We start from the raw sequence: 16,528 nt of genomic DNA, 5'->3' as shown, positions 1-16,528 counted from the left end.
AATATGTGTTTCTCTCATGTGTCCTGTGCTCGACTCTGTTCTACGCTTCCCTATTTCCCGCATCAATTCAACATTCTACTTGTATGTAACATAACGCGTGTATGTACCGTCCTCCACGAGCTGCCATCCTTCGAGCGAGCTAAGTACCGCGCCTACATATCACCTGTGAACATCATCAGCAAACCACTCCTGCCGTTCCACCATCCATTCGTACGACTTACTTTACAAAAATGGCGTACCATACCTCGCCAACGCTACTCTCTCGTCACTCATTTCCAAAACCCCGGCCACGCCAAGATTGGTTTCTAGTTTCGGCTATCGCACGCGAGTCCACCTAGCTGTGCCCCACTGTTTCTGTTTCTGGGTACGATTTGGTCGTGTGGCAGATTCCGTATGGGGTGATGCGAGCCCCCACACCTGCTAGCACCGGCGCACCTGTTGCGAATTGTTGCCACACGCTCCTGCACCTGTGCCTGGTGCAAAGGCGCACTGGAAACGAATGCAATTCTAGATGTGAGCAAAATGTAGTCTCTGAATCTTAAAAAAACCCGTACAGTGCTCGGAGGTAAACATGCTGTTTCGGTGTGACTGTTTTTTTCGTTTCGTTTACCATTTTTGAGTTGATATGCGTTTTGCGACAGTTTGCCCTATTCTTTACTTAACATGTGTTGCTACTCTACGCACTAATCTGTATTATGATTTTTTTTATTTATTTCAATTTTTGTGAAGTTACTGTCACTGCTATATCTTACGCTATCCAATGTCATTGTCGATAATTCACTACATATGGTACGTGCTTTTCGTCGTTATCGTCCATGATGTGCATACCTGAAGAAAACACCTTCAACTGCGTGTTGCTTGTTTGTTCGAAATGTCTTAATAATTGCTACTGCTTCGCTCACGGTCCACATCCGACATGTGGTTGGTGTTGTGAAGACCATCCACTGCCAGCATACAGGACATCCACATAGACTTCTTGGCTCATTTTAAATGCGATTAAATCGTACCCATTTCACCGGCAACTTTTCCTTATCCAGGACCTAACGAGAAAAACGATATATTCACTAACTTTATATGATCCTAGTACGGAAAACACAACTCTCTGCAGCAACTGTTTATAGTGTGCATATGGGGTACTAATGCCGTACATAACTCGCAACCCCCACCCAGTTGCTCTGCTGCCGACAACATGGCCGGAAGTGAATGCATATTAACCAGCCCAAACGCGTTAATACGCCCTATGTGTTGCCTTGAACTACAAATGTGCTGTTGTAACGCTACTGTATCTACCTAAAATGCTAATTTTGCGCTCTCCGTTCCATTCGTTTGCTTCATTTTCAGGGTGCGTCCGACTCGGAGGTGAATTCGACCGAAATCTCGACAGACTCGGAGTTCGACGACGAGCAGCCACATCGCATCCCGCCCGCTTTTCATCTCGAGTTCAAACCCCTGGTGGAAGTCGATCCAACGATCAAGCTGGTGCAGAACCGAGCGCCACTGGCCGTTCCTCGGCCTGGTGACTATGTCCTGAGCAAGACCGCTAGCACGGAAGGTATCGCATCGAAGAAGAGCCTGGAGCTGAAGAAGAAGTACCTGCTGGGCGAGGGCACGACGGGGCTGGGCATCCTAAAGTCCGGCTCTGCATCGGCGCTTGATTCCAAATTTAAATCGTTCCACTCGAACATAACCGAGTGCCAAAAGCTGCTGAATCCGGCGACCATGATAAGCCCGACAATGCAGACTTTCTTGAAAGGCAGCCAGATATCTCCAGCACCTGCGGCCATTCGGGCAAGCGAGGAGTTGCCCGTGTCTGCAACGGTACCCACGCCTGAGGTGGGCAATGATACGGAAAAGGAGAACGTGTACGAGGGTAACAGAACCGCCAACGGTAGCACAAGCAACAACCCTGCACTGGCCGGTACCAAGCGGTCGTCCCTGGTGGAAACCATCAACGCTACGCTGGTGGAAAACAAATTGAACGAGATTAAATCGAACGAAAGCTTCCTGCCGGCGGCAAAAGAGGAATCACAAGCGGCACAGTCCTTGGAGCGGCAATCGCAATCGCAGAATGTTTCACCACTGGCGAAGTCTAAACAACAGCAGAACGAAAGTAACGGCCTTACGGATCGTTCGAACAAAATTAGCAACAATAATATGAACAGCAAGAATAATATCATCAACAACAATAATGATGATGACGATGTGATGGAAATAATCGATCTTGTAACGCCGGAAAAGGTGAAGGAATCGTCCCCGACCCATCGGGATGGTTTGGCGAAGGAAAAGAGCGCACCGGAGATGAAGTACATCACGAACATGAAGCATGCGTACATCGACCTGACAACAGACTCCCCTAACTGTGATCGCTCGCTAGTTGAAACAACGCTTGATTTCAGCATTACACCAGCGAAAATAAACGGCGAACGTCCGACTGATGCGACTTCCGTGCCGGACATCATAAGCAGCATCCGGATTGACAGCAATGAGAACAAGATCGAGCCGCACGTGACGAACGGTGGCACGGAGAAGCCGAAGGTGTCCGGTGAGTCACCTCAGGGACCCCAGCAGGGAGAAGACGGATGTCATGAGACTACGCTACAGGTGCCTAATGTGCCCTGGTCCAAAGAAGAAGAGGAAGAGATCGAATCCGATAGTATCTCTGAGTCGGGATCGAACAGTAGCGCTAGCAGTAGCTCGAGCACCAGTTCCACCAGTAGCAGCAGCACGTCTAGTGTCGAGGATATACCGCACTTCATTCTTGACTCTACCACTAGTCCGGAAACGCAGAATGACGAGCGGTTTGTGCCTCGGTTGGAGGTTCGGGACGCCACCGGGGAGCTGATGCAGATAGATAGTTTGATGATCATCGACGGGCGGTACATCGGTGATCCGGAGGATCTAAAGTTGATGGAGAAGCTACCACCTGACACGCAGATAGCAGCACAGATGCTGCAGGCAGAGATGAATCAGGATAGCATTAGCACCGTTATTGAGAATGCACCGGCTCATGTCGACAGTGACGAAGAAGATGGCAGGAATCGAGACGCCGGTGTTAAGACACCAGTTGCCGAAACGAAACCCGACGAAGAGGATGAGGAGCGGATTAGTACACCGACACCTCCGGCGAATGTCGACGGTGATGATAAACACGTTTTGCCTGCATCACCCATCCGGACGTCAGGAGGTGATCCAATTTCGCCGTTGGCAGATTTCGTTTGCAGGCGAAATCCTTGCTTTAAGTTTGATTCTCGCAACGAGAATAAAATCGATACGCTCAAAAATTTACCCTTCGTGCTGGATGTTGATCAGCGAGGATCGGTATCGAAACCGAAACATCTAAGCCTGACGCAGCACAAACCCGCAGAGCTAGAGACGGATGCTGAGCGAACACCTATGGCCGGTGAGGTACCCGCGACACCGCAGCTGAAATCACCGATTACGGCAAGTGTGCCTCACGACGCTGACTCGGATTCGCAGGACGATACGGAAGTGACGACGCACAACAACCTTACCGAAACGGAACTCTCCGACTGGGCGGCGGATGATGCGGTGTCGGAGAACTTTGTCGATATCGAATTCGCGCTCAATTCGAACAAGGGCACAATACGCAGGAATCACAAACCTAAGCACACACGGTTGCAGCAAAAGAAGCTACCGAACGGTAACGGTTCGGCAGCGCAAAGAGCTGCTACTGTCCCGGCACCGTTCGTAGTTCCGGTTCCGCCAGTGAGAACCAACACCGGTGCGACAGAAGACGGCATTATACGCAACCTGGCTCTTGAGGATATTGAATTCATGGACACGGGCTCGGAAGAGGAGAGTTGCATCGAAACGTACTCTACCACCAACCGGATGATGCTTAAAAATCGCGGCTATGTCGAGATCATGGACCCAACCGCGGAATCCAAACGCACCAACTATCCGCTAACGCCGCTTAACCACGCATACTCTTCCGGCCAACCGAAGCTGGTCGAAGCGATCAACAAGCAGGTTGCCGGCAGGGTGGATTACATCGAACAGGGTGCGTTTCTACTGGCCGCCGATGACGCCAAAACGCCAATGAACGAAGAACCACCGGCAAAGATTACCTTCTCTTCGCTAGCGGCGGCTCAAAACGCGAGGCTCACAGAACCAGCGGTCTCGGTAGAGAGTGCTCCTGACATTGAAGAGGACAGCCTGTTGATTGTAAGCTCCTCGCAGGGTACGGCCACTGGCACGACGACGAACAGTACGGCCACGACCGAGGAGAGTGAAGCCTTGACTATGGTAGCCCCATTGGGCGGAAGTGGACCCGGTTCGGAAACGAGCCTCGTCGCCAAACCTAGTGGCAGCAGTGGACGAGCAAGTGTCACCTCATTCAGCTCATCACTCCGCTGTGGTGCGATCAATGGCAACGGCTCGCAGGAACAAGAAAGCACTCCAAAGACAGGCAGCCGCCCGGGTGAAGAAAGCCCGATCCGCAAGGTGTCGGTGGAGTCGTCCTCTGGCAAAAGGAGCAGCCTCGAACGAAAGGACGCCCGCAAGGACTCGCTCAAAAGCATCGAGGACATCGGGTACGAGAAGTACGTGAAGCGATTGCAGCAGAAAATTCAGCAGATCAGCAACGCGCGAGATTCGCTGGAGGTGAAGAAAACCAAGCGGAAATCCTCCAAAGGCGAGATGGTGCTAACACTGGCCCAAGCTGGGCTCGACGCGGATGAGCAGGAAACCGATGGTGCTACACCAACGATTCCTGACGGTGGTGTTTCGCTGGAAACGTTAGAACCACATGGTAGCCGATACGGAACCGAAACACCCCGATTGGGTACATCACCCGGTCCCACGCTCGAACCACCCAAGAGCGTGGAGAAGAAGATCGAAGAGATCACGAAGGAGCGCGTTAAGCAGAAGGATATTATACACGATCTAGTCATGGACAAGCTGCAAACGAAGAAGCAACTGAACGCGGAGAAGCGCCTCAACCGCAGTCGTAACCGTAGCAGCGTGTTAGTTGGTCAGGCCGCGACTTCAAATGGTGCCCACGGGTCAGTTGGCCCTGCAGAAGACGGTGTGGGTTCATCTCCTGCCAGGATTACCACCAGGGATCCGCGAGCAGTGCCACTCTCCAGCTTCCGTTCGGGTAGTGCCGGTTCGTCGATGGAGAAAGAACGCACACCGCTAACTGTTAGCAATCAGTCCAATATGTACGGCAGTGTGTCGTCCGTGCGAGGCCTTCCGTCAGGCCTACCGATGGGTGTTAAGATGCCGCTGGTCACCAGCGATGCATATAAGGAAAACATCGCTAGCTTGCAACAAGATCACAGCACCATCTACACGTCAACGCCCGCCTATTTCCAGCAACAGCAACCTTCGATGGTAACACCCCGCACTGTGCTAATGGATCCGGAGCAGCAGCCACCGACTACCGAACAGCTACGTGAGGAAGCCCGCTCCCGGGCTCGGCTGAAATCGAACCAGGATCTCGGTCTCTCACCCGAGGATCGGTTGCTGTTGATACGCAAAAAGTACCACAAGGCGCTGCGTGGCCTCACAGATGACGACGACGTGGACGGAGAACCGAACCGGTCCGATGACGCCAAGTGCAAGGAGCAGCTGCGTACGAAGCTCATCACCTCCAAGAGTGTCAACGATGTGTCGATGTTGAAATTACAGCAGCAGCCACAACACCAATCGCAACAGCTATATCAATTGTATCAGGAGCATCATAACCATCATCTGGATGGTCTGACAGGCGCAGATCCGATGGCACAGACCGTCGAGCTTCAGCATCATTCGGCCAAAAAGCTGAGTGACTACATCTCCGATCCAAACATCGTCCATAGCGGTGCCTGCGAGCAGGATGCGGGAACCGAGGTTCGGCTGCGTACCCGGGGCAAGCGCAAGGATCGCGAACGTCGCAAGAGCATCATCGAGAAGGTGTCGGAGTTCTTTAACGGGCGCAAGAAGGCAGACAGCAGCAAAGAGGCGTCACCTACCAAGGATCGACCGAGTCAGCTGGGCAGCTCCAATGGTGGCCCATCCGATCCGGCTACTGCCAGTTCGTCCAGTACCGGTGGAGGTGGCTTCTTGCGGTTTAAAATTTCACCAAAGCTTAAGGATAAATCGAAGGTACGCGGCCAATTTCGATCGGAAGAGCCTCGTGACACGAGGTTTGTTTAGTTTAATGGACGGGAAAGAAGTAACCGCGCTGTGGGTTCTAACGTGCGGGGTCTAACGGTTGCCTGATAACGCTCTTTGTTGGCAGCTTTATCATGCGCCTCTGCTCGCTGGATAGAAGTATTTGACCATTCGTTTCTGTATTTGTTTTCTTCTTCCCCACAGTCATGCTTTGATATGAGGAACATTAGTTGTGGCGTAAGGGTTATTATTAGGTTTACTTTCTTGCTTTGCTAGTTAACATGTTGTGTTTGTGAGACCTGTTTATTCACCCTAGTGCATTGTACATTGGTTCGTAACCAGTTGCTGTTTTTCCGTTCCCTTAACTTCTCGTTTGAATCTTACTCAACTCAACGCTATCTTTCGAGTTACGTTTACTTAATTTGTATTCCATTTTTCTCATAGTTACTGCTAGCCGATTTAATGTGTGTTGGTTTTCCCCCAAAAAATGCACTCAAATCCTCGCTTCAAAATCAAAAACGAACATCAAAAAAGAAAATCAAACGATACGCTCGATAGAGTTGTAAAAAGTTAATTTTTTTTTCATTATAGAATGATGTATAACTAAAATCAAAATTTTCTTCAGTTGTTTCTTCAACTATAACACTTATAAATTGGAGTTTTCTTAATAAAAATTTGTTCAATCTTGATTTAAACCCCATATGTTAAAAATGATATTAGATATTATTTCTTATGCCTTCTATGGTTTCTAAAAAGCTTTTGAAATATCGACGGTGACTAAATATAATATTGCTGTTTGAAGAACAAGACACTGCGTGCTAAGAATGCACTCCAAACTGACTAGATGTATGAAACTCTCCTAGCGTTTTTCTAACACCTGCAGTACCACCTGCCTGCTACACCGTGTAGATTGAACTAACATCCTCTTACCAACGCGCTAGCTAAGCATGCATTTACTCAAATCAAAGCCTCTATTCGAGCAGACGTTGCTAATCGAAAACGTTTTACTTCTTCTATTACACACCACATCACCCGCTAGACGAAGGAAGGATCCCCATATGGTCGATGTGCGTCCGACGACTACCTGAACAGCAACGCATCGAACGGTTCGCCATCAGCGAACTCGTCACCTCCGATGGCTCCGGCAAAGGAGTCGCACCAGTACAACCGCTACACACCGATCGGTCGCAAAGAGGCAGAAGAACTGGAACCACCTCCGATTCCACCGCTACCGCTTCACTACCAACGGTCCGATGGTAAGTGATCAACACCTGCAACGTCCTTCTTAAAATTCTCACTAAGCCCGCGTCCTATATCTCTTCTCACTCAGATGAAGGTGCTGCCGCCAACGAATCGAAAAACGAGCTGAAAAAACAGCGTGCAATGTCGAAAACATCGAGACAAGCGGAATTGAAAAGGTACGTTGAAGTTAGCTGCATTAGCTGGACATTGTAACGACCGATAACGACGGGTTCTTTCTATTTATCGTCCCATTCCGTAGACTGAGAATTGCTCAAGAAATACAACGAGAACAGGAAGAAATCGACGTGAAGATCAAAGATCTGGAAACGCGTGGTGTTGAAATCGAGAAGGAGCTTCGAGGCGAGAGTGAAACTCTCCGTAAGGGCACCGGCAATCCAGGCGCCAACGACGACGGGCTGGTGAAGGAACTGCTTGAGATCATGAACAGTGTGACGCAGCTGAAGGTGCGGGACCAAGAGCTCAGCATCCGGCAGCAGGAACTACAGCTTGAACATCGCCACGCGCAGCTAAAGGAGGAGCTCAACATGCGGTTGTCATTCGGCAGTACGTAGTGTATCCTTGCGAGGACCTCCCCTCACACACACGCAACTGACCACGCGTTTACTTATGTCTCTTCCAGAGCTAGATAAGAACTCCTCCGACGTTGCCGCCGAAGGTGCGATCCTGAACGAGATGCTGGAAATCGTCGCCAAGCGGCAAGCGCTGAGGCCCTCGCCGGATGCCAAAGCGGCCACGTCCCCGGTCGGGCGGGCCGGTGGACACGATACCGACGTAAGCATTGCACGCCCTTTTATCTCCCATCTGTTCCCACCGCCACACGTCTTGCTCCTGCAAGGCTGCGGCCTGCTAGTGGCATTCGTTGCTGTGCTGCTTCTGCTTCGGCTGGTACTGCCCGGTTAAGGCTGTGGCCAAGAAACACCGCTGATATAGTGCACGCCTGCAGCCCACACCTTACTGTGAAGTTCACTTTGCACCCGTAGCGTATAGCACTGATCCCCGCTCTGTAGCATGTTGGTTGTAGGTTAGGATACCACGTATCATCCCCAAGACACCGGTAGACAGAGTTATGCCCATGTGCGAGTACGATTCGATGTGCCTCGTTTGAGACGTCCTTCATTTGTGTCCTTTTATCACGCACGCGGGGAAAAGTACCATCTGGCTTTCGCTGTTTTCGCTAGCCAACAGTCGCTAAACGCCAGCTACTTTGTATCCCGCCAGAACCAGAAGCTCGTCTGACCGTTTGCTGATGTGTTTCATCCATTTTGTTTTGCATCCAGACGCAGATCCTTGCAAACGGAACATCGCACGATCCCTCTTCCGCGACAACGCACGATCGTATCTTCGGTGACTTTCAGTTTGGTTGTTTTTGCATGAAACGACTGTACAACTGTGCACGCTAGTTAACACCGCCATTTTCTTTATTATTATTTGCACGCTTTCCACCTAATCTAACACACTGTACCAAGATGTTCACCGAGTTGTGTGAACGATTCTGCATATGGAAAATATATATATATTACCATCGTGATTATCTTGTGTTGCTTGCAATGCACCATTAATTTATCGTTTTATTTTAGTCGTTTAAGTCACCAGTTTCTTTTTTCCCGATAACAAGCACCCATCCTTTTTTCCGAGTTTTACTATTCCCATTTTCTATTTACGCACGGCTGTTCGACATCAAAAAGCAGACAAACGGAGGCACCCAAATGGCGGCGGGTTCTCTGTCCGCTCATGCCACAAGCAGTAGTAGCAGCAGCAGTAGCAGCACACGTGAGCTATATATCTCCCAACCATCTAACCATTCGTTCCGCTTTTTTTAGATATAAACGAAAAATAAGGGACAGAGCTGAGAATCAGAGGCTCCCGGTGCAATCGCCGTCGCTGCAACGTGCGCAGGTTGGGTGTGTGAATGTGCGTGAGATGCACACACGCTCAAGAAATCCCCAGCAGGATCATCTGGCCACGTGGGATCCCTCCTCGACTGGCCGCCGCCCCCCTCAGGGAGCGTCCCTTAGAGAGTTCGTACCGGTGCTCCGTAAGCTCGAGCGTTGAGGCGAGAGTGTACAAATCATGTAAAATCCTGTGTTTTTAGTTCATAGTGGCGAAAAGAGGGGGGGGGCAGCGTGTACTTGACACGATGAATGAGTGATGATAGAGAGATAGATAGGAGAGCGAAAGGAGACCAATCAACGAGCCGAGGGTCGTATCCTTGTATCACGGTGAACGTAGATAGGGACCGAAGGATCCATCGAGAGGTGTACAGGGTTGAGGCGAATGCAGACGAGTGAGACGCGCGAGGCACGTCGAAGGAGCAGTAGCGAGGAAAATTGAAACATCAGCGGATGGTGGGAAAGAGGGGAAGCTAAACGGCAGGATCTGGTTTGTTCCTTTTTCAAGGACACCCCTCCCTTTAGGACCCCACGCGTGCGATTAACCCCCGTAGCAACGAACTGTTATTTGCTTTTTTTTGTTTGCTTTACTTGTTTTTCTTTTTTGTTCATTTACTTCGTTCCTACAGGCTTTGTTCTTATATTATTCTTCTGCAGTAGTTTCGATTTCTCATGTTTTGTTGTTGACTATTTAGACCGGCTTAATTGTTTTGCGTGGTCTCTCTTCCGTCTAGTTGTGTTTTATTAGTTGATTTTTTTGGAATTATCGTTTTTTTCTTCTTCTCCTGCGTTAGGCCTTGATTGTGCGCGTATACCTGTATAATATATACAGCTATATATTATATATACATGCATCATGAACAATTAGGTTTAAACAGCAGCGCCATCGAGCTTGCTGCTAATCAATATTTATTTTATTGCTCTTTATTATTATTTTTTTTTCAAAAACATAAATACAATTTTCAACGGACGGTTTTCTTTTCGAAAGCACATTATGTGGCGTACGGACTGCGAAAGAAAACGAGGAAACGAACACCGGGTTCGATAAGGGATATTTAGCATAAATTAATGCGGAAGTGCACTCCTTAAAGGGCAATAAACTACCACTTCCGGGCGAGTAGCACTGCAGGACGAATCGAAAGCTGTCGATACGATACGATGTTGATCGACAAATGGCACCTCCGGTCAGGTGTTAAATGTCAACATCCTTACAAAACAGGGTACGGGAAAACGGCCGTTGAAGGCAAACGATAGAAGCCGGAAGGGACACGATAGAGCACAGCTCCTTTTGTCGAACACAAAACAAACGCTGAAAGAAAAGGATAAAATATTACACTAAACCAAAAACCAGCCATCCCCACAACGGAAGGTGCTCACAAGCTGGAGGGTTGGAAAGCGCGAGGGCTGGCCCTTACAAACACCCTCCCTTCCCCGTCATATATGCGTTTAGGGGAGCAACGGGGATAGGGTGCGAAACACGTTCAGGTTCAGTTGTGTCTTTGCTACCATGCAAGAGCGTTCAATTAATCGTAGCTTTTTACATTATGCATATATATATACACATACGAAGGCGAACACTTAAACACAAGAAACAAAACTCACCCGGCTCATGCTGGCGTAGGAAATAACGGCCAAAGGGATCCTTCTCTGGCACGTGTTTAACGAAAAGTCAGCGCAATGAGCTGCGAGTTACATGCAAGCCTGCAGAAAGCATAGAACCAGTGCAGCTCACTGATACAGGCCGCACCAGAAGCTGTAACGCTCTTTTACGTCTTAGTAGTAGCAGGTGCTTGCCCGCCTAAATGCTGCGCCCTTTCGCTCGACGCCGGTTGCGATGTTAACGTGTTGGATAAATCCGTTTTTTCTCAACTTCACCCTTTTTTCCCCCTTTTGTGCCTAATGGTTCCGCGCGGCGCCGGATGCTGCGGTAGATTGCACCCGGGCGCCAACCTCGATAGTGTACAATCTCCTCCTTCCCTCCCTCTCCCCATACTCGCACTTACTTTTCGATGGCAGAGTGCTGTCTGGTGCAAATAAACAGGAATATATTTATCACACGTGCTTTCGTCTTTCGATACGAATATCACACACCGTGTTGTAGAAGGAAACAATAAAGAATGCTTTTACATTACGAAGAATAAATGCTGTATTTGATTTGATTAAACTATCCGAAATATAATCGCGTGGAGTGGCGCATTTTATCTGTCGCATAATACGTTACACATTTAGAACGTATGAATTTTGCAGCAACAAAAAACATACTTCACAGTATCGCGTTTTGTGTGATTCGGTTTATTATTACAATGTTCAAAGAATTATATTTCCCAAACAAGAATCCACATTCCACAAGAAAGTGTTTGAATGAAAGCGTTAATAAATCGGTAAAGTATCAAAGTAAAACCATTACAAAATAAAAGAAAGAAAGAGTTCCATTGAAGATGGAGTAAAAGATATACATACTCAAACTTGAAGCATGTTTAAAGAGAATATTACCAAAGCCAAAAAGCTTCAGTTAGGAGTGACATTAATTGAAGCATCAAGGGATATCTATCAACTATAAATGTGTGTTTCTTTTCAAGTTGCAATTTCATGAAAGTGTAAATATTTCTGCAGTGCGCTAGAGAAAAAAATTATATCCACTTTAGATTATAAGCACTGAGCAAAAGGGTTGCTTTAGATCGAAAAGTTATCTATCATCGATCTAGCTTATTTCCAGTAACCCCGCCGTTTGTTGTCGTACTGCAGGTTGGTCATCCGCTGCTTGATGTCAGCCGACCCGCGCAACACCGCCGACCGCGAATCGACGTCCCGCATCACGAACGGTGAATATCCGGCGATGTAATCGTCACCAAGAGCGTTCGTTTTGGCTCTTGCTTTCACCGAAATACGCTGCTGCGGTAATGGCTGGTCCTCGAACAACACCGGGTTGGTGGCGTACTTGCCTCCTTCGAACTTGGCCACCGGTTTGTTCTTATACTTGGCCGTCAGCGGTCGCCGGCTGTTAATGTGGATGATCTGCTGGCCGTCCGCGTCTAAGCTGACGGCGACCTTCTTCAACGTCCGGTTGCCACACTTCGGACAGAACACCTTCGTCGCATCGGGTGTGGTCTTGAAGCAGGCATAACACCGTAGGATGTATGTACGAGCCTGCTTAATGATACGCCCGTCCAGGGCCGCAATCTGTAACCCAATCTGCTTCAGCACGTTTTGCAGCGCGTAATCGGTGGTGATGCAGGCGACACGTGCTTCCACCTCCTCGTGCAGGTTCATTCCGATGTCTCGCTTCACCTGCACGATGTTGCTTGGTGTTATCCATCCACCATCGTCGTCGTCACTCTCCTCTTCCGCTTCATCGGAATTGTGGTCTTCTTCTGCGTACTCGTCTCCGGATTCTTCTGCTTCCTCCGAAACAAAAGCTTCTTTCGATTCTTTTTCCGAATCCTCTGTTCCAGACAGGACTGCGGGACTGTCGACTGGGGCCGGTACTACCTCGCCGGGGATATCCTCGGACTCATCCGCTTCTTCCAACTCGTCGCTAGCTGAGTTCTGTTTGTTGCTTCTCTTGGAAACATAGAAGCCCTTCAGCAGCTCTGTTCCTTCCAGAGCAGCCGGCTTCTTGGCCGCCGAAACCAACAATGCCGGGCGCGGTTTATCGCGCAGATGGTCTAAGCCAACATGTTTCGCTTCGAGCTCGTATGTAAGTGCGATAACCTGCAAATCGACCAACGACAGCGAGGCAAAGTCGCCGGTTTTCTTCGCCACCGCGATGACCTTTCCAAGCACATCCGGATCCGGGTCGCGCACCTTCAGATCATACGGCAGCACGGCAAGTGCTTTCATCTGTCTGTTGCTCCGGATCTCACCCAGCACACCCGGGACGGTGTAACAGTTTTCTGCGATATTCTAAAAGGAAAATCAATCGAAAATCAGCCAAATCGCACATTGGCGTGACGTTTGCCCATGATGGCGTGGGAAACGGCGTAATAAGCAGTTACGAGGCATACATACCTGCAGCTGGACATTTTTAACAAATGCCGCCGTATCGACGACCAAATGCTGGAATTTGGGCATCTTCAGGCCCAAAAGAATGATCTTAAATGCAGTTTTTTCTTTGATTCAGCTTTGATTGTTGAGCCTGTTGACACGAAGCACATGGGAGACGAGACGATCAATATTATGACAGAAGAAAAACAAGAACTTTTTGTTTTCCTGTTTGACGTTTGCGCATTTGCAGAGAAATTCATATTTCATTTTGAACGGCAAACGTTGCCAACCGGTTCCGAGACGATATTTCTATTACTAGAAACCGCTTTTGTTTTCACCCTTTATTTTATTCTTTAACAAAACATAAGTAGTAAGTCCCTTGCTACCCACTTAACCCTTCTATTCGAACAAAAACTTGCGGACATTTTATGGAATTGTAGGAAACCATTTTCTTTTTAATTTCGTGATAAACTCGTAAACAAATATCAATCGTTTACAGGAAATTTTTTGAAACATACTATTTTCCAGAGATTATTGGAGTTTATTTTTTATTTATTCATAGTAACATTTGTTTGAAAACATCAACTTGAATGTTCTTTAATTTGGTATTGTTATATCAATACAACTTATAAATCATTAGTAAACATGTTTAGAATTTAAATCAACAGCAACTGCTGTATGTTTGTAATGGATTAATGAATTAATTAATGAAAATATAATAAATCCGCTTTCAAATGAAATTAAGAACTGCGACCTTGCACATTACTCCACAGCATCTGCTCCTGGTCGGTTATTACTGCCGTATATGAGCTATCATGATTCCAGTATAACCCAGACTCGCTGGCGGCGGCTTCACGGAGAGGTACATTTGAGAAGCCCTGGGCATGCAGCGCAACCCAAGGAATGCCACCGCATTCGTTTACCAGTTCAATCAACTGATCGATAAAGCATGCAATGTCGTCTGGCGTAAAAAGTCCTTGTGCGTACAAAATAGAAGTGGTTTCGGTTTTGCGGTGACAACCATCCACCATGTAGTTGCTGAGATATTCCACCGGTTCTAATTCGCAGTCTAGCACAAGCAGTCCGATATATTCCAGCAGTTCGTCATACGTGCAATAGTTTTGGCCGTTGGCAGGAGCAGGCTCGTTGCGTGATAAATTCAGCAATGGAATTGCCTCGTCGTTACGTGTTATTGTTTTGTAATTCATAGGAAAACGCTCAACTGTAAGCCCGCGGAAACCGCTCAGATATTTTTCGATTGAGGTGCAACTAACACGTAAATCGCTGTTATTGGCCAGCTTCAATTCTTCAATGCTTGGAGGAACCCATCGTAATATCATGTCAAAGGCAAGTGTTGTATTTTTAATACAGTTGATAGCCGTTGATGATTTTAGGTCGATTTTTATCACTTGAAATTAAAGGAAAAAAATCCGTTAAAGTTGGATTTCGTACATAACTTTGCTGCAAATAAGCATAGAAAACAGCGAAGCATAATAAAAAATAAATAATTACAATATTTTTCACCCGTCCGTGAACGTAAGTTGGAGCTTAGTTTGGTTTCCAGGCATTCATACGTTTCTTTGTTCAAGCTCATCATAAGTTCTCCGTCTGCAGTTATGGCTGCACAATTGTCGGTCTCTAATTTAGCTTTCTTGGTTACTGCATACAGCTTACCTAAAAAGCGAACCTCATTTGAAATACTATTTGTTGAACAAATACTAAGTTTATTGCTTACCACGTTTGACAAATGCTTCTATGAACTCTTTCTCTAGTATCTCGTGCAATGGTAGCTGCCGCACCAAGAGTAATGTTTTATTCGACAAGAAATGTGCGAGTTCGCTAACAAACTGTGGCTCGTTGGCGGGAATTACGATACAGAGCTGCAAAATTAAGCAATAAACGAATATTGTTAACACAAAGGAGTGAAAAATCTCAACCAAAATGGGCTTATATATACCGAACGATTAAGCTGCTGTGCATCTACATCTTTTCGAACTTTTGAGTCGATTTTGGACTTCGTCCATTTCGCGTTTTCACCGTTTTCGATTCGGTATGAAGGAATGGGTAAATTCCACGATTCAGGACACAACATTTTTAAAAATTATGCCGCAATAATTACTTTTAGCAACAATAGCACAACGTTAGCTTCAACTGCTCACCAAAGAATGATGTATTTCACAAAATCTCGTGTCGACCGGCACGCAGAACGTATGTAAGTACCGGGCTATTGTTCCATTTTGACATTTCATGACATTTCTGTTGCTATAAATCTGCTATAAAACAAAGAGTGGAAAATCGTTTCCTGAAGGCCACAGTTCAACCACGTCCGTTAAAACTACCGTCTGCCGCACAATTATCTGCTAAAAATGGATGGAAATGTTAATGTGGATGATCTGCTGGCCGTCCACGTCTAAGCTGACGGCGACCTTTTTCAACGTCCGGTTGCCACACTTCGGACAGAACACCTTCGTCGCATCGGGTGTGGTCTTGAAGCAGGCATAACACCGTAGGATGTATGTACGAGTCTGCTTAATGATACGCCCGTCCAGGGCCGCAATCTGTAACCCAATCTGCTTCAACACGTTTTGCAGCGCGTAATCGGTGGTGATGCAGGCGACACGTGCTTCCACCTCCTCGTGCAGGTTCATTCCGATGTCTCGCTTCACCTGCACGATGTTGCTTGGTGTTATCCATCCACCATCGTCGTCGTCACTCTCCTCTTCCGCTTCATCGGAATTGTGGTCTTCTTCTGCGTACTCGTCTCCGGATTCTTCTGCTTCCTCTGAAACAAAAGCTTCTTTCGATTCTTTTTCCGAATCCTCTGTTCCAGACAGGACTGCGGGACTGTTAGATCATACAACCTTCAGATCATACGGCAGCACGGCAAGTGCTTTCATCTGTCTGTTGCTCCGGATCTCACCCAGCACACCCAGGACGGTGTAACAGTTTTCTGCGATATTCTAAAAGGAAAATCAATCGAAAATCAGCCAAATCGCACATTGGCGTGACGTTTGCCCATGATGGCGTGGGAAACGGCGTAATAAGCAGTTACGAGTCATACATACCTGCAGCTGGACATTTTTAACAAATGCCGTCGTATCGACGACTAAATGCTGGAATTTGGGCATCTTCAGGCCCAAAAGAATGATCTTAAATGCAGTTTTTTCTTTGATTCAGCTTTGATTGTTGAGCCTGTTGACACGAAGCACATGGGAGACGAGACGATCAATATTATGATAGAAGAAAAACAAGAACTTTTTGTTTTCCTGTTTGAC

The 16,528-nt window shown here is 47.5% G+C and overlaps 3 protein-coding genes and 1 pseudogene across 3 annotated transcripts; 1 reads left to right on the top strand and 3 right to left on the bottom strand.

The window, feature by feature from the left end:
• Positions 1-401: 401 nt before the first annotated feature.
• On the top strand, positions 402-8,438 carry LOC128728891 (F-actin-monooxygenase Mical-like). Its single transcript, XM_053822542.1, has 9 exons — positions 402-476; positions 557-565; positions 1,342-6,108; positions 6,322-6,354; positions 7,157-7,373; positions 7,448-7,535; positions 7,619-7,923; positions 8,000-8,151; positions 8,388-8,438. The coding sequence occupies exons 1-9, from the start codon at positions 402-404 to the stop codon at positions 8,436-8,438; spliced, it is 5,697 nt and encodes a 1,898-aa protein (XP_053678517.1).
• Positions 8,439-11,406: 2,968 nt separating this feature from the next.
• Positions 11,407-13,394, bottom strand: LOC128728714 (RNA-binding protein NOB1). Its single transcript, XM_053822351.1, has 2 exons — positions 13,278-13,394; positions 11,407-13,172 (listed from the first exon to the last, which is right to left on the bottom strand). Exons 1-2 carry the CDS (start codon positions 13,338-13,340, stop codon positions 11,976-11,978), a joined length of 1,260 nt encoding a protein of 419 aa, XP_053678326.1. The 5' UTR covers positions 13,341-13,394; the 3' UTR covers positions 11,407-11,975.
• A 503-nt stretch (positions 13,395-13,897) lies between these two features.
• LOC128728624 (ribonuclease P protein subunit p40-like) lies at positions 13,898-15,624 on the bottom strand. The gene is made up of 4 exons (XM_053822253.1): positions 15,211-15,624; positions 14,989-15,133; positions 14,766-14,927; positions 13,898-14,661 (listed from the first exon to the last, which is right to left on the bottom strand). Exons 1-4 carry the CDS (start codon positions 15,343-15,345, stop codon positions 13,994-13,996), a joined length of 1,110 nt encoding a protein of 369 aa, XP_053678228.1. The 5' UTR covers positions 15,346-15,624; the 3' UTR covers positions 13,898-13,993.
• LOC128728623 (RNA-binding protein NOB1-like) lies at positions 15,614-16,381 on the bottom strand (annotated as a pseudogene).
• Positions 16,382-16,528: the final 147 nt, after the last annotated feature.

Source organism: Anopheles nili, chromosome X, assembly GCF_943737925.1.
Source record: "Anopheles nili chromosome X, idAnoNiliSN_F5_01, whole genome shotgun sequence".
NCBI lineage: Eukaryota > Metazoa > Arthropoda > Insecta > Diptera > Culicidae > Anopheles > Anopheles nili.
This window is presented reverse-complemented; position numbering and strand designations above follow the sequence as displayed.